Source organism: Coloeus monedula (genome assembly GCF_965178545.1).
Source record: "Coloeus monedula genome assembly, chromosome: 7".
NCBI classification, from domain to species: domain Eukaryota; kingdom Metazoa; phylum Chordata; class Aves; order Passeriformes; family Corvidae; genus Coloeus; species Coloeus monedula.
The window spans coordinates 9,260,257-9,282,346 of record NC_138787.1 but is presented as its reverse complement, the minus strand read 5'-3'; the positions used below and the strand labels follow the sequence as shown (position 1 = coordinate 9,282,346).

Sequence of the window (22,090 nt, the reverse complement as noted above, 5' to 3'; positions counted from 1 at the left end):
GAAGAGGGTGCTGGGGGTGGGCAACAGCTTGGGAAGATTTAAGAGAATACAATGCAAAAGGAAAATGTCATTTGTTTTGGCCCAATCAAAATGTCACTCTGACCAACTATGAATAATTTCTTGGCAGCTGCTCTGTGTGGAGGCCTGCAATTAATGCAATCTATGCAATTGTTTGTGTTAATCACTTCTGTAGTCATTCAGTTTAAAGCATTTTTGACGTTAATATCCCTGATATTTCAGTTCTGTGTTTTACATTGTGCCCAACAAACACACCTCAGACTTTGTGGCATAATACAGCTAAATAGGATGCACGATTTCTTCTAAATTTTTACTTGGATTTAGGCAGAGGTGAGCATTTGTAAATAATAATTGTGATAATTCCATTTGTTCTAATTAAACAATGAGGCATACCAGGAGCAGGGTAATCACGAGATAATCATATCCCTGGTATAATTGCCACGTACAGGGCACATCCAAGTATTTCTAAGCCTCCAAGCATGATTATCTTGTGATAAATGCACCCGGTAGGTTGCCCAATTTCCAGTATAAAATGAAATGGTTATTTTTTTTAATGAACGAGAAGGGACAAAACTGTCTTCCAGTGGTAGAGGAAATCAAGCAGAGCTCAGCAGGAGTTTGAGCCAAAGCAGGGGTGCATGGTGTGAGAAACTTGTGCACTGGCTGAGCTCTCTGCAGTGCTGCCTCCCCTGCCCACTGGCCACCGTGGGGAGAGCTTGGACCTTTGTGGAGCATCCCAGCTGCAGCTTGCCAGGAACGGGAATGTCTGTGCAGAAAGAGGGATGGACTTTGATCGTTGGTGTCTCAGAAATAATTTCCCTGTGTCCAGACAGTACTTACATAGCTAGACACACACTTGTGTGTGTGCAGACCTCTGTAGCACTGAGGGCGTGTGTGTGCAGGAGGAGGGATAGAGAGAGCCTGTTCATTACCATTTGTCTGGAGCCGTCTGATGGAAACACAGGAGCTGTTATTGCAGATGTGAGGAGTCATTCACCTTGCCCATATTCCTTCCCTGGGAATGCCCCCTGCTCCTGCTGGCAGTGAGAGACCTCTCTGGGGTACTTACTGAACACTTTGCCCGTTCAGACTACCTTTCCCCTAATCTCTTCAAGTCTGATGTTTCTTTTTAAAAATACCCCTCCCTCTCTCTCCCTTAGTGGCTGTAAAGGTGAGGACAGGATTGTCAGTGTTTCCCTCTCAGTTGTTTTCCTAGGGTTTTAATGCTGGGAAGGAGCAGGGCGTGTGTGTGGGGACACCTGAATGGGTGCCATGCCCCCTGCTCGTGTGACTAACGCTGCTGCTCTCTGTCCTTTCCCATCAGTGTAACAATGACTACGTGCCCGTGTGTGGCTCCAATGGTGACACCTACCAGAATGAGTGCTACTTGAAACAGGCTGCCTGCAAGCAGCAGAGTGAAATCCTGCTGGTGTCCGAGGGATCGTGTGCCACTGGTACGTATAACTCACTCCAGGCTGCCTGCCCACCTTGCCATGCCCCCCAGGAAAATGGCCTGTGGATGGCCATTTGAATTCTTGCTTTGGATTCATTACGGGTTAATTCTTTGCAGTTTGGGGTGTGAGAAGTCGCTGCCATCATTCCCTTTAAAGTAACTTAGTATAGGCTCACAGTCCATGATACATTGTACCCCTGGCACTGCTCGGAAGAGTTCAGCACAGAAGTAGATTTCTGTTTTAATTTGTATCTTGTGCTCCTGATCATCCTGTGCCCTGTGTACACTTCTGAGCTGTTATGACAAGTGAACTGGTAACAGATTAAGTGAGCAGATGTCTGATGAATGGGCATCTGGATTACCACAAACCTCTCCATAATCTGGAGAGAACTGGAGTATTATTGCCTGCAATCCAGTTGCTTAGGTTTTTCCTTAACCTTATAGGGCCAGATTCCTAGCTGGTACAGGAACCAGACCACTGGTTGTAATGAGTCCTCCCAATTTACACCAGCTGAAGATTTAGTCCAAAGCACACAAAACAAACAGGTCTGTGCCACCTTGTGAAAACTGACTGGCATATAAGGCAGCTTTGCTTAACTCTGAGCCTCGTGAGCTCTTTATATCTCAGCTTTTATGGAACAGGTAGAAAGGTGAATGAGCAAAATATGTCAGGAAAACCGAGTTGCTTATGTGCAGGAGTTCTTGATGTTTTTCTTTTGTGCTCAGTATCTGTTAGAGGTGGGCAGTGAAGTTGACTTGAAAAGAGCAGGAGTAAGCCTTTGTTCTTGAGAGAGTTCTTTAAACTTAAAGCAGAATTTTTTCTTGGCTGAGGATGGAGGAGTCAATAAAAAGTACATTAGACAAACTTTTTTCAGTTCGGTAATTTCATGTTTCATACACCTGAGAGAAAATAAACTCCTTTCCCTGGAAATGTTGTTCTTCTCTGAAGCTGTTACCTGACAATTTTCAAGAAGAAAAAAACATATGCTGCAATTTTTTTGTCCATAAATTGGTATTAAATGGAGTTCAGGCTGACAAAACCTACTGTGGTGTAGGATTTGTTCAACTTAGTAAATTCTCTCAGCACAGCAACTGGTCTTTTCTGGGTTCAAACTTTTTGATTAAAGGGATAATTTCAGCACATTGCTACAACTTTTCTGAAACTTGTTTGCCTGCTGGCAATGACTGTGTTGGCAGCGTTCTTTTGATATACATTGTGGATTTCAGAAACAGAGAAGGGGGAAAAAAAAAGTTTTCCTGAAGTCTTGATCAAGGTCTTTGGCCTCTTTTTCCTTCTTTCAAGGAGGATTTCAGTTGAGAGGGGAGCAGCCGTTTTCCTTAGGTTTTTCCTGTGGGATGGGGCAGAGAGAGAGGATGCTCAAGAACCCCCAAAAGAGACCTGGGCTTCTGGGAGAAGTGGCAGTGAGCAGCAGCCCTTGTGGCCATGCCTGGCAGGGGTCTGGGCACTGAAGGGTGGGGCAGGAGGCGAAACATGAGGTCCTTTTCCTCCAGAGAGCCAGAGAACGTGGTTGCTCACTGTGGCAGGCAGGCGAGAGCAGATGTTCATTTCTTCTTCCGTGCTGGGGAGATCTGTCACACCTGGAAAAGCAGCACTTCCCAGAGCCATGAGGGCTCTGCAATGCAGACACCTTTCTTTCCTCTTTCCTCAGCAGTTCATTTGGGAAGGAGCATCAGGACAAAAGATGAGATCGGGAAAATTCAGGACATGGTCGCTGGGAAAGCACCATTATTTCTATTCCCATTTTCAGCCACCTTTTGCATCTGTCCTTCACAGCCTTGCTGGATAAATCTACCATTTGAAGCAATTCTTGCAACAAATTATTTAGCAAAGATTTTCTTTTTCTTTCTTAGTTTTGAGCAGTGATGGCATGTGCAAGTTCAGATCCACCAGACCTTGCTGTCAGTAAATGAGATCTAACAGTTCATAGGGTACTTTGATCCCAAAGCAGCTTTTCCAAACTCTTTCGCTTAATCGTGCTGCTGATAAAGGCCTAACTGTTGCACTAAGGGGGAGGACAGGATGGCAGCCACCCTCCCTTCCCTGCAGAAGAAACTACTCTTTGGTGTTATTTTTGGTAACCCTACATGAGTGCATTTCCGTGCTTTGCCTTGCTTACAAGGTTTCTTACTGAAGCTCTGGGCTTGGCAATTTTGTGATGTTGCACTTTCTAAGTTTGTGACTCTCATCATTCCAGGCAACAAAATGTCGAGCAGAGGAAAAAGAAAGCACTCAGCAACAGTTTTGAAACTCAGCAACAACCTTGAGAAAAATGGCATTTTAATAATTTATCTGAAGACTTTGAATAATAGTAATTTAATGGTTTATTCCAGCTAGTTATGATCTGATGAGATGTCAGTGTTTTCTAAAGATAATGATATGAATTTACAATTGGTGTCTTCTCAAACAAATGGATTTTAAAATATTTCCTTGATGAGGATTTGCTATTGACCAAGTGGAATAACTTCGCACAACTGTTGATAACAAAGATATATAGGTCTAAATACAACAAAACAAATTAGAGATTGCTAAGGACATTGCAGTATTCTGTGGCTTACATTATTTTCATCTGATACAGAGACTTTGAAGAAAAAAAAAGAAATGGAAACACGAGAAAGATGGCTTGAGTGAATTACATTCAGATTAGATCTGTATAATTTACCCAGGGATGCCATCTAACACGAGGTACACTGTAGTACACTTCACTGAAGCCTTGCTTTGCATGCTCACAGGACATACTGGAGCACATGAATGTAAGTTTCTTTCTGTTCTTTTCTCAGATGCTGGCTCAGGATCTGGGGACGGAGGTAAGAGCCCTCTTTTAATATCTCTGTGCTTTTGTGTACACACATTGTCTTCCACAATTTTGGATTCTGAGTGAATATGCTTTGCAATTTAGTTGTTGCACTACATATTGTCTTTCATTCAGCTCTGTCTTTGAAAAAAGTGGTATTTTGCATTTCAGTCAAGCTGGAACCTAATCATGACATGCTGTTTTCTAGGGAAATTCAGAAAGCTGTGTTACTTCTAATAGGACTTGGAATTATTCATAGGTTGTGCTAGGAGCTCTATCTCCATCTACTGTTACAGTTGCACTCATTTGTTTTATGTTTAGGGTAATATTTCTTTTGTTTTTAAAACATGAGCCAAACCCTTGGCTCCTCCTCACTGGAGGATTCAAGCCAAATATTTTGTGGTAGCAGAGAGCATTCTTTCAAAGATATGAAGAAATGTCACAGGGAAAGAAGAATGTGTTTTTATAAGAACAGCAACAGCAAAACTGAATGTGGAAATAGCCTGAGCCCTTTGTGGCATATGGGGAATACTGTAAAATGTAGGTAAACTAGCATTTAAGTTGGGGTTTATTTTGGGTTTATTTTTTTTATTTCTTGCTGCAGTCATTAATGGATTTGCTTGCCTGACAGCAGTCCTTCTTGGAAGCACAAGTGTTGGGTCTGGGTAGTGCCCTGCCTCGGGGTAGGGAGTGTGACTTTTAGGGCTTGTAGGTCAGGATTCTCTGGGAGGGCCAGGGCTCATCTGGGTACCTGGGGAAGGTTGTCCTTGAGAGTTCCCTTCATTCTGCCCCAGCTCCCTGATAAGCTCAAGGAGCCCCATGGCAGGGCAAGGGCAAGGCCAGCATCAGGCCGGGAGGCTGCTGGGCTCCTCTGGCTGGGGCAGCCACCAGCAGCTGAGCCAGCTTTTGGCATGACACAGACAGCAGGGCTGGGCCCTGACCCAGTTTTGTGGCTGCTCCTGGTTGGGTTCAGGTTTTTCAAATGCAGTCATATTACTTGGCAAAGTATCCCCTAGTCCTTGTTTAATTTTGGTAACCAGGATATCAACAAGCACAATGTGTGGAACATATTATTTTTACCTGTGAAAAGGTCAACAACATGAGCATGAGGCACTTCAAGGGGGCTGATTTTCTGACATCAGACTCAGGCTGTTTTCTGGAACTCAGGACACTTCAAGATGCTTCAAGTCTGGCTCCCCAAAAACTGCTACATGAAATATTGCTAGTTTTTTCCAGCTATTCCTATTTTACTCTGATGTCCTTGTAAATTGTCTTTTTAAACCATTACACCAAAAAAATACCTTTTTCAGTGCTTATCAGAAATTTACAATTTGATTTATATGTATGATAGGATTTTCACACCAATGGTCAATAAATTGGTTTTCGAATGAAGTTGTACAAAATTCATCACGCACGTATCAAGGAAGACAGATAAGGTTTTCAGTTTGTTTGGTAACTGAGGAGGTGGGAAAACAAACTTGGCCACTTTCTGAAGGTAATGAATTCCATTCTCAGAAAGCATAAGAGTTAAAAAGCATGACTTCCAAACAGTTTCATTTTAGAAGTTAAGGTCGGCAGAAGATGAGCAGAGCAGGGCCTTGGGGCTGATTGCGCAGGTAGTAAGGAAGCAGATTTGTGAATGAGACAGAACCAAGTTGGGACATGTGTTTAAAGGTCTACAAAGCTGCCTTGTATTATTCAAGATTTAGTAGGCAGCTATGGCTGTTCTTGAAGTACAAAAGTATATTTATGTGCCCTAAGAAGCCAAAGAAGCTAAATCCAGACAAGTAAATACTGTCACTACATCACTCTTTACTAGACATGGTCTTGTTGTAAAAGCTGTAATAAATTTTGGATGTCATCACAGTAAGCCTTGTAAAATCCACTCCAGTAGTCATGAGTGGGGCATGTTCCCATAAGAAGCCTGAGGTCTTAGGCAATCTTGTGTTTCTGATTTTTCCTGAAAATTCTTTCTTTCTTGTGCTTCTCCAAGCGGTCTCAGTTAACAGAGTAACCAGTGCAGCATCTTTTTTATCAGAACTCCTGCCACAGGGACCCTGCCAGCCAGCCAGCTGGGAGATAAGGGAACCAAGTTTTCAACAGGCTTGTATCTCTTGGTTGGATTTCTTTGGTCTGATGAGGTACACATCCAGTAAGAAATTAATTCAAGTTGTGTTTTTCTGGTTCTTAAAACATGGCAACTTTCCAGGTGGTTTCCCCCATGACTGACACCAGTTCAGCTCCCAATACTGCTGCTCCTTCAGTGGAGCTTTTCACATGAAGCTATAATTGCTAAAGGGCTCAGAAGAGCTGGAAAGGGGTTGGTGCAAGGGACAGATGCAGATAAGCACACCATGTGGTCATACAAGCCTCCTTTTCTCAGGACACTGGTCAGAGCATGAACAAAACAGCCAGAGGCTGTGTTTCCCATCTGGGTTTGCAGGGAAGTCTTCTCAATTTACTGTGTAGGATTTGGGGGTTTTTGCTCTCCTATCAGGGATGCTGTCATCAGAGAGGTCCCAGCTTTTCAGCACTTTACTGATCTTGAGGGCTTTCCAGAGGTGATTTAATCCTCTTCTATGCAGCAATAACATATAAAAGTCCCCTTATTTGTAAAGTGATGAGGAGATCTTAATCTCATTTGATTACTGACCCTTCAGCATACACTTTTGGGGATACCCAGTAGATGGGTAGGACAGTAGGTGTTCGAGTTTCTTACTGCAGAAGACATTTTTCCCTGTAAATGAAGATGAAAAATGCAGAATCAAGAGCCATTTCAGTGTTTTGATTGCAGAAGCTGGGAGTATGGTGTGGAATTATTTAAAAACCCACATCCCAGAAAGATACTAATCAGAAAGCCAGAAAGGATGGATGTGAAAGACTTTATACAGAGAGTAATTTAAAGAGATTCCATTCATTTTCATCTATGCCGTTCTCTAGACAACTGGGTTTTTTTAGAACCCAATGATTCATGTTTTGGTCTTGAGCAGCTTTATAATGAATTCTTGCTCGTTTCCTGGCTTCCTTCTAACAGCAACAAACTCAAGATGCTGTATTTCATTATAGCTCTTAATGGGCTAAGAACATCTCTCCTTGGTTTCATTTTCACACTGAGCACTTCTTTGCCCTCCCTGCATTGTCTGCACTCCCAGCTCTGTTGGCTGGCTTTCATTCACACTCGGATGGATTCACTGGGGGTGACTGTCACGCTGGGTGTTGCTGTGACCCCCTCTATGGCAGTGCATAAGCACCTACCTTGAATTAGTTTCAGAATCTCCTTCAATTTCCGTTCAAGTCCTGATGACTTCAGTGGGAATTCTATGGGGTCCTAGGTACACAGATCTTATCCTGGTTTGAATTTATGTTAATTCTTTATGATCTAGAATAAAGCAAAATTAAAGTAAACCAACCAAACGAGTGATAATTCATCAATACCATCATCACCATTTATTTTACAGTAGCATCTAGATGCTAATTCTAAGATTAGGACTCCAGCATGGTACACCCTGACACTGTGAGGCACTTCTTCACAGAGAGGGAGAGAAATAAAAACTGTGAAGCAGTCTGGATATCCAAGCTGGGCAAGGGCTGGAAGCTGCATCACGCTTCAGTGTCTGAATTGGGAATAGCACATGCTGCTTCAGAGTCAAGCCAGTTCTGGGGCTTTTGAACCCCAGTGTTTGTCAGCAAACCCATATGACATCCAGAAAGATTCAGAGATTATACTGCTCTTAAATTTATTCCTGATCTGTTAGACAAACCTGAAAACCAACAACCTTACAAGCCACCTTCTTTTCTGCCTCTCTCTGCCGCTCTTGCTTTGTGTGTGTATTTTAAGGATGAGCGTGGCTTGTTTGTTTGTTCGTTCTTTCAATCTTAGCTGGAAAAAAATGAAGTCCTGCAGCTCTTTGTAGGTGCCAACATGTAGATTTAATGATAGATTTGCTATTCTGGTCTGCCTTTCCTGTGGACTTAGAGATGTGTGAATAAACACATACATATTATAAATCTATATGGAGCAGCAGTCATCTTGAGACACTAACCCAGAGAAAATAGGGAGGAAAAGTTAACACTTTGAAGCCTATGTTATTTTTTTTAAGGCAAACCGTAATGCAGCATGTATATACTTTTTTTTTTCCTTTAATCAGCAGGTAAATGGCTACTTTGACCCAGCTTCATTTGCATTTGTCTCCATGCTGGTTTTGTATGGCTTACTTGAATTCAGCAGCTCTGCTGCTTTTCCAGTGATTTCCCTTTCTGTTTTATTACAGTGTTGATTGATGGGCAGGCCTATGCAGAACACGGTGAATATTGCTGTAAACACTGTCCTAGCAATCACACTTGAGCCAAAATACACCATAAAACCTGGAGTGTATATTGGTTTGAATGAAGCAGTGTATAAAATGCAGTGCTGATAAACACACACATACACACATGTTCCCAATATACAGGAGAATACTCTGGCTGTTCTAGTTTAACCTTGGAAAGGTGTTCATATTTTGAGCTACAGATGCTTTTCCTGGGTTTAATAGGTGATTCAAGCTTCTCTCACGTGAATTTAGAATATTTGCTGACCCCATGTGCAATTGTCAACTGCAGTAAGGAAATAGGAAAGCTTCTTCTACCCTAATTTGATTTGGGAGATATAATTTAAAGCAGCATCAGAATGTCCAGAATCAACTGTAAGCAACGTGCACTGACTGGGTAAATACCTCTGGAGGGAATGTTTAAATCTTAAATGATTGACCTAACTGTGGATGGTCAAATATGTCTCCTTTGTTAAACGGGTTTTTACCTTGTTAACCTCAGCATGGCACTGAGCCCAAACCAATAAGCTCTTTGAAAGGCCGGGTTTATTAGCTCAGGCTCTTCGCTGTCCTAACATGATTACATGACTTCCAGTTCAGGGCTGGTGCTCATCTGACCTATATAAGAGTTAGGTCAGGGAAAGGCAGTTCATGTCTCTTTGTGGCCTTTAAAAATCAGGAAAGGATGAAGTTCCCATATGTTTTTGTTGACTAGAAGAGAAGCACTTGGGCGTTCACAAGTACCTGACTTCTAGACCCCTACCAGGGGCATTTTGTGCTCGGTAGGGTGCAGTAGCAGTTTCAGAAAATCCTAGGAAGGTATGGAGATGACCAGGATACCAGTTTTTGGATTTCTCTTAGGCTCTCATTTGAGCTAAGTACTGAGCTCATTGACCCTGCTAGGCTGAGATGTTTGAGCAAATCCCCATATCTCCTAGAAGCTCTCCAGGGTTATAGATAATGTACCAGCCCTGGAAGATGTTGGGTTTGGATTTAGTTGCCTGGGTTCTTCCTGTGTTTTGCGTGCTGCTCCTGAAGCTAGAATGCAAAGACCCAATGAAAAGTGGTGCATTCTGTACCTGTGCTTGCTGTGTTATTGATGGGCAGAAGTCCTTGCTGTGTTCCTGGTCCCATCAAGCAGGCTGTCGACACTGAGGAATGCCACGGGGAACAGCTGACGGGTAGTGAATGATTTGTGGCCCATTTTCAGCCATTCATGCAAAACTGGAGAAAATGAATAGAAGATGCCATGAAGATCCCCAGACTTCTGTAGGCGAGAAGTATGAATGACGTTCATTCATAGCCTCTTTCCTGCATTATGCAATCCTTTAGGTTTTTGGCACTTTGTGTAAGTAGTTCAGAGCTACACAGGGATTCTATGAATGGAAGATGCTCACCTACATCAAAAAATACTGAGGATGCCCTGGTTTTGCTTTAGAAGTCAAAATTGCTTCTCTGCATAGAAACAGAGAAAAAAAAATCCAAAATGTGCTGTCTAATCGTGCAATCTGTAAATCCATGAATAACTAAGTCATGAAATCATCAAACAAATCCTATGATACTCCAGCAAACAGATTAAAAAGGGAGCACTCGATCACAAATACTCATTTATTGGTCTGTTCTTGTAAACACAGCAAGAGAGAGATGTCATGGTCTAGATTTGTCTGCTACATCTCTGTAAACCTGGATTAATTTTCCTTGTGACAACTGTGGAGTCACTAGAGATTAGCCATGATGACAGTGAGAGGCAAATCTAGCCCACTGTTCTGGTTTTTTATGCAGGGATTTCTTCCACAGAGAAAAGAAATTGGTTTTAACTTTCAAATGGCTCTTCCAAGCTTTCCACAAACACCTTATTTCATGGGGCAAGAGCATGTGTTCAAGCACGTGCCTCATTTCTATCACATGCTTAAATGCCATTGACTTTTGAATTTTCCTTCTGAATGTGGATGTTTTGCACAAGTGGGATCTGAGGCAGCCTGGGACTGACCAGAACCACTTCAGATCCTTATGCATCTCGTCATTATATATTCTGAGGTTTAGTGATTGAAGAAGCTGATTCACTGTGCACTCGCTTTGAACCGGTTTTGGTGTGACACGGCATTTTGTTAGATGCTCTCATGAGATCTTAAAAAATAACAAATGGGATGAGAACTGCCAAGTCTCTCTAAAGGTTCATGTATTTGCTTTCTGTGACTCCTGCATTTCAGACCTCAGCTGCATCTGGCAAATTTAATACATTCTGCACTGGATGTTTAAATTCCCTTTTGTCTAAGACGTTTTCTTTCCTTTCAGAGATTGGGAAATGAAACCAGAAATTTTGCCTGCTATTTTTGAAGTCAGTGGGAGCTTATCTGCAGGAAGGGCACAACTGATTCCTAGAGACTTAGCAAACTGGAGACAGCCACCTACTTTATGTAAATGCACACACACAGAGGACAAGCTTAATGAGTGTGGTGCAAGCTCAGGAATCCAGAGCAGCTCATAATCAAATCCAGATGAGTTAGAATTTTATGGGAGAGCATTACCAGTTCTTAAGATGTTGCCACGAGTCTTTTAGCCCAGGTTTTTTAATAGCTTTGTAGAAAATGCTTAGTTTCTAATTTAAAATAAACACTTTGCTTGTTGCTCAGGAGAATTCTTGAATAGAAGCCCAAAGTGTTTGACAGTAGGGAGATCTCTAAACTGAGGTACGAAAATAACACAACTCAGGGAAGAAGAGTCAAAACCGTTCCATGTTATTTCAGGTGAATTTTTTAATGCCTTGGACTTCTTGATCCCATTTGTTCTAGCTGCATGAGAGTTAAGTAATGATGGTGCCTATTTAAGCCCATTAAAAAAGCAGATACCAAAGCAGGTCTCTTTTTACCCCTGCAGCCCCATATATCTTGCAGGTAGCAGTGTAAAGAAAGCTAGTTGAGGAATTTTAATGTTGGTTATTCGTAAACCCAAGAACATGGGAAAGTTCTAAAGGTCTGAGAGAATGTACATGTGTAGGTATTAAAAAGAGTAAAGGGGGGGGGGGAAACGTCAGATATTTATAGGCCTGCCAATCTGACATTGATTGAGGTAGAACAGGGCATGCAGTCCCAGACCTGCTCAATAAAGAAATAAATGAGAATTAATGCTGAGCAATATGGGCTGATGTAATAGATTCTGTCAACTAATTGAAATGTTATTTATGAAGCTACAAGTTTGGTTGATATAGTGTACGTGGATGTCGGTGAAGCATTTGGCATGCTGCTACATGACACTATGATTAAGGAACAAGAATCATGCAAAATTGACGTGGTATGCAATTAGCGGAGTAAAAGCTGCCTTTCAGGATGTAATTACAAGTGGATTTATCATTGTTAGATGGACAGCAAAGCGATCAGCCTTATGCTCTTTATTTATTTGTTTGTTTTAGCAGTGGCCTAGGTGGGCACATACTTTTCTCACTGATCAGGTATCAAAAGGTATCTCTGGGGAAGTAAGAAATGAGTGGTTCACTGTTGCAACCCGCTCTGATTTACACGGCTTGTACTCTGGTGCAAGAGCAAGTCCTTTAATGTGGCTAAACATAAAGCCTCAACCACAGAGCAAAGACAAGAAAGCAGAAAGTGAGTGGGAAAACACCACTGGGAACAGTGATGCTCCAAAGAAAGCTGAGTTTTGGTAGAGAGTGCTCTGCAAACGCAGCACAGCAAAGGGCCACTGGTATGTTTACAAATCAGACTCTTGAGCAGGAGTAAGGATGTCAGAGTACCTCCACCTTTACCAGAGGAGGTGGCTGCAGCTCCGAAGGCCCTGAGAAGCAGGGGAAGCAGGCAGTGTACAGCCAAGGGCGTGGCTGCCGAGCAAATGCAGCCCTGAAAGCTTTGATGCCTTAGGCTTTGTCAGGGGAAAGGAAAGGAAGGGGTTGCTTAGGTCACCATCAGTAAGTACCAGCGTGGGGAACTCAAACGAGCAGCAGGGCTCTTTAGGCTGGCAGACAAAGGTCTAATGAGATGCTGGGCTGGCAATTAAAGCTAGACAAACTCTGAGTGAAGTTTATATGTGTGTTTTTAAAGGAAGGCAATAGCACAATGAAGTAAGTGATTAAAAGTTATGTAGGATTCTGCAGTGCTTGAGGTTTTGACCCTTGGATGTCTGGATTGCTCTGCTCAAATGAGGATGAATTTGAAAGTCCAGAGCCTCTGTCACATGGAAGAACATGCTCAGCAGACCCTTAGTTCTAGGTACCATAAATTAGTTTACACATGAAATAGGCAGAGTTTAGCCTATTTTGTTCAGCAGGATTGCTGTGCTAAGCAGTCCAGAAAGGGATTGATTATGTGGGTGTGTTTGCTCATTTCAGAATCCACACAAGTGTGTTTCTCTGCCCTCTCCCATCTCACTGTGTACATTTACATCTGCAGGTAGTGGAAGCAATGTGGGCTTTAGTAGCAAGTGGAAAACTTCATGCATAATGCTCTGCTAATTGCTCTGTATTAAAAAATAGGCCACACTACAGTGCATTTCATCATAACACTTCTCTATGTTGCCAGGCACTGGATAACTTCAGTAGCTCCTGATCTCATCTGAGTTGTGACGGGCTCCTTTGGGCCTCTCTTTGTCCTGCACTGCTTCCCTGATTCCCAGTGTATTTACTGGTCTGCTCCAGCTGGTGCTTGGAGGGAGTCCTAAAGGGGAGGAGGATCACCAGATATCTCTGGAGGATCTGTCCAGGATTTTTTTCCTCCTCATTTCTCCAGGGGAGGATCACACCCAAAGAGCTCTGAAGTTCCAAGCAGTATTGATGATGATTAAATAGAATTTGATTTTTATCTGTTACTACAGAGAGCTTCCCTGTGTTTGATGTGGTGTGTGTGTGATTGGGAGGCAAGAGAGAAGGTGCTGGGGCAGGCTGGAATTGCTTTGGCTCATATACCTTGTCCACTAGACTCAGACACAGAGACATCTTCATATTTGTTATAATAGGGCCTTGATAAATAAATAGCTTATTCTTTTGTACAGTGCTTGAAATTTTCATCAAAAGAGGAGGAAGCCTCTTACATGAATCACAAGGCCAGTGCAGGACAGGTCTGTGCTGTAATTCATTTAGACAAATGTTGAAGTGAATTGATGGACTCAGGTTTGTTTAGATTAGTGGCCTTTTGAAAAATGAGTTGTCCCATGTATACAATTTTTCAATCTGTTTACATCTAATTAGCTGTTCAGATTGGCTAAAATTAAGCGGTGTCACTTGTAGCGCATTCAGAGGTGAGGATATGATAAAAGAGGCTCTTTTATAATCTCTTCAGCAAGTGGCTCGGAGCACTGGCGTAGTGTGAACTGAGGGCGTGTGGAAGATCAATCTGTAAGGTGGAAGCAAATATAATCAAGCTGCAATCTCACAAATGTAGTGAATTGTCTAAAGCACCCCTCTGGTACTGATTCAGAGAGAGAGCAAGTTTTCCTGTCATCCTCTCCCAGGACTTCTTTTTGGCAGATGTGCCTGGCTGGCTGGGGTGTGGTGTGGTGTTGGGGCGGCTGCCCTTGTACACTGGATCTTTACCTGTTCCACTATTGATTCCTGCATGCTGCATATTCCTCCCTGGAGACAAGTCATTTGAACAGCTTGAAATCTAAAAACTGATTGCTGCAATGTCAGGTTTCTAATTCTGCAGCGCAGCTGACAGCTCTGGAAAGTCCCTATCAAAGGCAGAAAATACAAAATTCTTCAGCAGACTTTGTTCTGCCACCATACGGCCCCAGTTCTATTTTACTGCTCCAAAGCCTACAGGCTTTCACGTGTTTCTGACCAAAAATTCTGCTATTAATATGGAAGCTTCTTGGCAATTAAGCTGTTCTTATTGCTGCATCAGTGCTTTTAGACCGTGACCAGCACGCAGCACCCTCTGCATGGCAGCAATTCACTTCTCGTGCTTAGTAATGGATACACATCCAAGGAGATTTTGGCACAGGTTTTCTCAAATATTTTTGAAAGATGTTGTTAGTCTTTTCTTTCTTCCTTGGCTCTCTGAAAGCTTTTGCTAGTAATGTGCAGAACAGTCCCCTGCCCTTGTATAGCAATCCCTGAGAAATGGAGCATTTGAGTGTTTGCAAAGCTGTGAGCTCTGCCATGGTGAGTATTGGGTGCTGTCACCTGGATCCTGCCTCCAGCGTCCTGTGGCATGGCAGAGCAGTGCTGTCCCCTCTCAGCTGGACACTCAGCCCCGTAGTACAGGACACCATGGGCTATGGACAAGTCTCCCCTGCCCCATTTGTGCAAGGAGTGTCCTGGTGTCCTGTCTCTCTTCCCAGGACCTGGTATGCTGGGATCAGTGGTGATGATGCACCTGTGTATCTGTGCTGGAAATGAAAGCTCAGCAAAGTGGCTCAGAACTTCAGGGGCAGGGTCCTGCCATTCCCTCAGGTGGCACAGGAACTGCAGCAGGGGACATTTAAAAGCTGGCAGGAGGAGTGCCCTGTGAAGCCTTTGCAGGCAGCACTGGAAAGGCTCAGCAGATGACACTGTGGCAGCACAGCTCATGGATAAGATGGCCTGGCTGAGCTGTCTGTGTGCCAGGGATCTACCTAGACAGCAGCATGGAAAAGCTGACACTTGCCCAGACACCTTTGTCATCACAAGCCCCTCCTGACCCAGCTCCCTTGGATACTGCCCATAGCTGCTTTTGCGCCCCTTGTATTTCCCAAAAGGAGAGGGGAACTGAGGGCACCCAGCAAGTTACACAGTCAAAGCATGAGATGTCAGGGATCAGGCCCATGCCAAGCCTGGCTCCATCCTTGCTGTTGGAGTTCTTTCTGGTTTCCTCCTGGGGTTTTTCTCCTCCTGCCCCTGTGGTGGTGACTGTTCCCTTGCTGTGGTGGTGTTTGGGCCAGGCCAGGTTCCATCGTGTCAACAGGGGAAGGTTGCATTTTCCTGTGGTGTGGGATCCTGGAAAAATGTGCTTCATCAGATCTGAGGCCCTCAATCTCAACGTTTCATCAATCTCCTAAAGGTAAGGGTGCCAAATGACTAAGCAGTGTCTATAGGCAGCAGCAATAATTTTGGGTTTTTTGTTGAAAAGAGAGCATTTTACACAGAGAGGAACTCTTTTAAAACCAGTAGAGTAAATCTGTCTCTGAACCCATTAGTGTTACTTATGGGCTCAGGATACAAAGGTGCAGCATGCACTAGCACCTCTGCTATAAGGAACCCTTTTCTGGATGCTCTTAGCTGCATAACAGCTGCTTTTAGTCTGAAATTTTCCTTCTATTGTCAGGAAGATTTTCTTGGATTCCCTTTCTATTTGAAAACACTACCATGAGCCACTTTGAATTGACAATAATACGTATAAAGTAAAAAGTTTGGGGTTTTAGGCATTCATTCTTACTTGAAAAGAGCAGTTTTAACAGGCATGAGCTGGTACCGGGCATTTTCTGTTTTCTTTGTGCCTATCCATCTACCCTCTACCTGAGGTTTAGGTACCTCCTTTCCATCTCATCTCCTGTGCTACATTTGTTGGTTAAAAGAGAACCTCTTGATTTCCATGTGCAGTTATGTTAAGGTAAACCTGTTTTACAGAGATCAGCTACACTGAGAATAATCTAGGATTTGTTACAGTCCCAAGCCAGTGCCTGGGTAGACAAATAAGTACCCTTAATTTGGAAGTAATGATGAGAAAATCTGTCAGTGATTTATGTATTGGAAAGAATATCTGAAGTAACTTTGAGAGCATTACAGTTATCTGCAAACAATTACAAACGCAGAACACAAGAAGGCTTAAAGTTGATAAACAAATGGGAAGAAAACTCTACACATAGTACCCTGGGAATTCACCAGGCTACTTCACTGTATTTTCCTGTCTTCATCTTTAGGTTTTCCTGCTAGATTGCTTTTCAACTTCATAGGAAGGAGGGATTTTGCTCTGTCTTAACTAGGGAATTAAACAGCTGCTAGGGGCAGAAAAAAATGGTGGCACAAGCAATCAATCTTTCATCGTATTACACAAGATGTATCTTCTTGAAGAGATTACTGGTGCAATCTATATAATTAGGAATATGCACCCCCATTTGTTTTAGATAATACGTGGTGGCTAGGCATATAATCTGCATTTTCTCCTTTCCCATAAAAGCGCTGTGCCTTCAGGATCAGGGCCTCAGTTGTCTCTGCTGTTTCTGTGTTTAATGGCATTGTAGAACTAACTGATGAAATGCTATTAATTTGGAGGGATGAAGAAGGAGCATAAGATCCCCAGTGGACTCTGATCTGACTGCAGTAAACTGCACAAGGAGCTGTCAGACTGCACAAGTTGCTAAGGTCAGGTTAAATTAGTGCCCAATTACTTGTACAATGGTAGTAGGTGCTAGCATGTATGGTACAAGTGTCACTGTATAAATCCCAGCAAATTCCAGTCTTAAATTAATGGCATGGAGAATTCATTTAGTCATGTCACTTGGCAGATGGCAGTGTCTCGGAGTGGGGCAGGCAGTGAAATTCTTTTTGTTTTTTAGGACTTAGTACAACTTTTAGCGTTATTCATAAGGGGTTGGACTGGTTCACCTTGGTGTCTCAGCTGAGCTTACAAGCAGTTCTCATCTTCCTTACCTCCCATGACGGGGAAGAATGGTGGTGAAGGTGCCATCACCTTGTGGAGACAAAAGTAAGCGCACTGTCATGGTCATGTTTGTACATAAACAGGAGAGGCAGGGGACACTGCAGAGCACCCTGGCCTGGTGACCCTTTGGGACACATGCTGAATACATCCAAGAGAGGTGGTGAGGGAACACAGTGAAGCACAGAAGAAATAACCAGTGGTGAGGAAGGGAAAGCTCTTCTGTTCTCATCCTTCTTGCTGTGGTTGCACTGTTATTGTCTGGAAAGATTTAGTGCCAGAGAGTTTCATAAAAGACAGTAATCCTGCAGGTTGTGTTACAGAACTTCTCTTCCTTTAAGGTAGGCAGTCACACAAGGCTGCTGGAACATGGCTCTCGGCAATAGCAGCCAGTTATGCCATAAACACCATTGAGACAAATGTCTCGTTCACCAGAGGCAGCCACCAGATGATTTATCTAAACCTTAGTCTGCTGCTGGCCAGATTAATTTTTTGTATGTTTTACATTACACTGCCATTAAACAAATACTTTTAGAATTATAATCCTCTCCTAGCTTGAGTTTCTTCAAAATGCTCAACAAAGATTCCCCTCTCTTTGGAGGAAGGACAAAATATGTGCTTTTTAAGAGCTCCTGTTGTAACCAGCGCCTCAATGTATAGTTTACAGGCATTGTAGAGGATTAGCAAGAGTACTCCAGAGGTGCTCTTCACTTGTCATCCTGCAGCTGACAATGTCAACTGAGGGAGAAGAATGTAGGTAAGAAATGCAAATAAGCCAAAGAGAGTGAAAATGTTGCTTTTTCCTTTAGCTTGTCTTTCAAAAACAGGTGGTGTAATTTCTGATCCTTTAAACCTACCCTTGAATGAAGGTGTGTTAGGGCGTGCTCCAAAACATTTCCCTACTAGTGCCTTCTGCGTAAAAACCATTCTGACTATGAAAAGCTGTGCCTCTGCTTTTACATTCAGAATTGCAATTTTGTAAAAAAAATTCAAGCTTTTAAGCCAAGCACAGTATCCTTGTGAGAAAAAGAAGAGAAAGGTCAGTGAAGCCCATCCTTGATGAGAAGCAATCCCAACTGACATTCAGAAAACTGGGGTGGTAAACTGAGCCTAGCTCACATGGGGCAAACATGATCAACCTTTCCGCTCATTTCAGCTGCTGCTGGACAATAATTTTCATCTAGATTTAGTCTTCAGTTAGATTTAATTGAGAAGCTGGTTTTGCTAATGAATTTGTAGGAGTTTACTGGCCCTGGAAGTTTTTGCTGTAATGCAGTCAGTATATTAAAAATGTATACCACAACAGAAGCAGTTTTGTAAAACAAGCTTTAATGCAGCATCTGCTTATTTGTGCCTTGGGGATGTGAGACAACAGCAAACTGCTTACTGCTTGAGAAATCAGTACACCACCACAGGCGTTGCTCTGGTGTTAGAAGTCAGGGCAGTGCCTTAATCGGGATGCAGATCAAATTGCTGTGTTGATAATTAGAAGACAATAAGCTTGCATGAAATTGAACCAAGATGAATTGAAATCAGGTAGTAATTTTCCTTAATGCTGACTGGAAGTAAGCCATGTCAGAAGGTAACCAGGATGCAATATTGTTTGCTGTTATGAAAAGGTCCATTTAAATAGCTCTCTCTCACCGAAGGCTATTTAACCTTTTGTAGGTATGAGCATTACAAGGGAGCCTAATGCATATTTTGTGTGCATTATTCTGCGTAAATGCATGCCCACAGTTTTTATGTTTCTATGTGCATATTCATCATGGATCAGGCTGGGGTCAGTGTATTTCCAAATCATGTCACTGGAGATAGCCAGGAGCAGCTGTTTCCAAAGAAGGTGAAAGAAGCTTCATCCTTGAGCTACCCTAGTGGGAAATGGCTCACTGAAAACCACCAACAAATGCTTGGCTTGTGCACCAATATGGGAGTGTAAATGTGAACATGAATGGTCTCATAAAAAATATGTTTGTATGTGAGAACCAGCTGTGAATAAACGAAATGCTGGGGTCTGGTGATACAATAATGAGTTCAACAGCGATCCCCTTTGCTGGAGTGAAACCGATTTCACTGGATGTTCTGTTTTCCTTGGATTCTGAAAGCTGAACACAAGACCCTTCAGGATGCTGAGGACCTTTCCCTGTGCTGGCCCTTATCTTGTTTGCTTCTGTGTGCTCCTCTCAGCTTCAACTCCTTTGTAAAAGACATGTTGTTTTAGGGGAGCGCTGCTACTCTTGAGAGCATTTTCTTTCCCAGCATTTCAGCTTGTCCATTTCCTCCCCGTGCTCTTTGTACACTGCTTTCTGTGCTAATAGGACATTACTAGTTATATCTTTATTGAGTTCTGTTACTAATTGTTTGGTGACTGACTGTGGCACATTCCCATAGCATGACATAACTGGTTTGTTGTATTTTTTCATAGCGCTTCTTTCAAAGCAGATGAGCTTGTGCTTATGTTGATCAGTAACTAAAAGGAAGGCAGCATTTGAAAGCTCATAGATACAGTACGGCTGTGAGCTTTGGCTTGCTCTCATCAGCAGCCTTATGGTGGGTTTAATTTGGAAATCATTATTTGGACAAAACTGGGACAGAGCTGCATCTCAGCTGGTCCCGAATAACCTCGCAAACATCAGCCTCTCAGTGCCTGTGCAGCTCAGAGAGCAGATGCGCTGTTTATTTACAGACAGATGTAACTGGAAGCTCAGATCTACGCCTAATTTTGCACTGCTGCAGTGAGCAGTTCTAAAAAACTGTGTAGGCGCCTTGCCATCACTCAGGCAGCAGGACAGGAGACGTGCTGTGGAGCTTCGCCAAGGTAACATCCAGGAAACTTCCCATTGACTCCTCTCCTGCTCTCAGCTCCAGAGCACCACTTCAGGTGGTGATAGCAGTACAGAGCAGAGTATTAAGATGAAGTGTCGTTTCTGTGTATGGTGTTAATTCAACTATCAAAACCATCAGCAGAAGCCCTTGCTGAAACTGGAGGCATTACTGTGCTGTTCATTTCGGCAGATGAATAGGGAAGGGTTTTGATACCCTTTCTGCACTCCATGCCGGAGCAGTCTGGGTGCAGGCAAGTAGAGATGACCAGTGACATTGGGTGGAGATTTATAATTTCCAAGACTGCAGCTGGAGGAGTGAATCTGGTGGTGGTGTAGCTCTGCCTGAAGCCTGATAGCTAAATTAAACCATCCACCCAGCCACGGCAGTGTGTAGGCATTTAATGCTTCCCCTAATCATGTAATACTGCAGAAGGAAGTACAGGTGATCTGAAACTTTGCTTCCTGAAGTCTGGTGCCTCAGGAAGTGCCTTTGTTTCTGAATTGTCTGCCTCTAAGTATTTATTCAAGCACTTAAGGATTATTCAGTCAGATGCTTACAAAAGAAATAAATTCCTGAGAATATGTGAAATGTTTTTCATCTATCATGTCATGACAAAAAGCTGATGTAACTTCAGCAGATACAATGACTTGTGCCATTCCTGAAGGGGGTCAGGATTCAAAGAAGGTCTGAGTTTAGTGCCTTCTGCTTAAAGGCATTTAAATGGCCTTCAAGCCATTTTTAAGGATCATCCATCCTTTTTAAGGATCATTTTTAATGATCCTTTTCCTGCTTTGTTCTTTTGGAAGCTTGCTTTCTCTAAATCTGAAGGCATTTTGTGGCTATTCCTTAGACCAGAAAAGAAGGAGAGAAGTGCTATGTGAGTGTCAGTGTTTGCATATGCATCATGTAATATATGGGCATATAATAAGCTAGAACAAGTTACTTATATTTTAAAAAAATCAAAATGATTGGTTCATTTATTTTTAAAGCCATGGGAAGCAGGATTGTCCCTTTTTTCTTTCTTTTTTTTTTGAAAGGCCTGCAGCAGGCAGAGACTATGGAAATCTGCATTATTAAAATTGACAATCACAATAATGCTCTAAAATCCACAGGAAGAAGCTCTGATGATTGAAAAGCCAAGGAAATAATCAGTAGTCAAGGGCAGATAGGGTTCCTAAAGGGATTCCAGCTTGTAGAGAAGAAATAATACACCAGGAAGTAACAAATAGAATTAATTGGTTCTTCAAGTAGAACAGTTACAGAAGGAAGGAGGATTATACATATGCATTATTATTTAAATAAAGTGAATGAATAGAGGACTCCAGACCTGCGGGTAGCACACAAACACTACTAAGAGACCCTGGGCTGCAGAAATAAATCTGCATTACAGCTGAGCAAGGAAAGAGGATAACAAGGTGCAGCAGGTCCACTTGAACTTATTTTGGCGGGTGATGAATTTGTTAAAATGTTAGACTTTCAGGTTTTAAAAACACATTTTTGAACACCAAAAAGTTCCATTTGCTTTTCATTTGTTTGTATTTTCACGGGTCCTTGGTTACTCCAAAATAAGCAGCTTCGGAGTTAGAATTCTGCAAGCCTGACATTTAAATGGCAGTTTCAGTTGTATGTAATTTTCTTCTTCAGTCCTTTTGGGAGTATTTTAGTGTCCTATTATGCAGTGACTGTACTACAAACTGGAGTTGTCTGTGTCCAGTGGATTGCATGTCCTCTTCCATTTCATCTCTGGCTCTAGGTGGGAGTTCTGTGTGGGAAGCTTACAAGATTTGAGAGATGTTGTTGTTTGTAGTTTGGCTGTGTGCTCTAAGTATGAAGGTACTGGATAAACATAAAATACTGTTCTAATTGTGAAGTGGAAAATCTTCAGCAAGTCTAAAGTCTGAAACTGGTCACAGCAGCTACACTGTTTCCATTAGAGGAAATCCCTATAGCATCTTTCAAATAGACTTCATGTGTTTCTCCTAAAAGGCATAAACCAACTTTTTGCTTTTCCCAGCTCTTATAATTACAAGGGATAAAAATGTTTAGGATTTCAACGAGCCTTTCTGCATGAGTGCAGATGTGACTCTTGGTGAC

At 42.5% G+C, this 22,090-nt stretch overlaps 1 protein-coding gene across 1 annotated transcript in view; it reads left to right on the top strand.

Moving 5' to 3' along the window:
• TMEFF2 (transmembrane protein with EGF like and two follistatin like domains 2) overlaps positions 1–22,090 on the top strand; it is a gene marked incomplete at its 5' end in the record, with an annotated part of 124,384 nt that overhangs the window by 6,103 nt on the left and 96,191 nt on the right. Inside the window, 2 exons of the mRNA XM_082285371.1 lie at positions 1,343–1,472; positions 4,271–4,297. Coding sequence (XP_082141497.1) covers positions 1,343–1,472; positions 4,271–4,297 — 157 coding nt within the window. The remainder of the gene's footprint in view (positions 1–1,342; positions 1,473–4,270; positions 4,298–22,090) is intronic.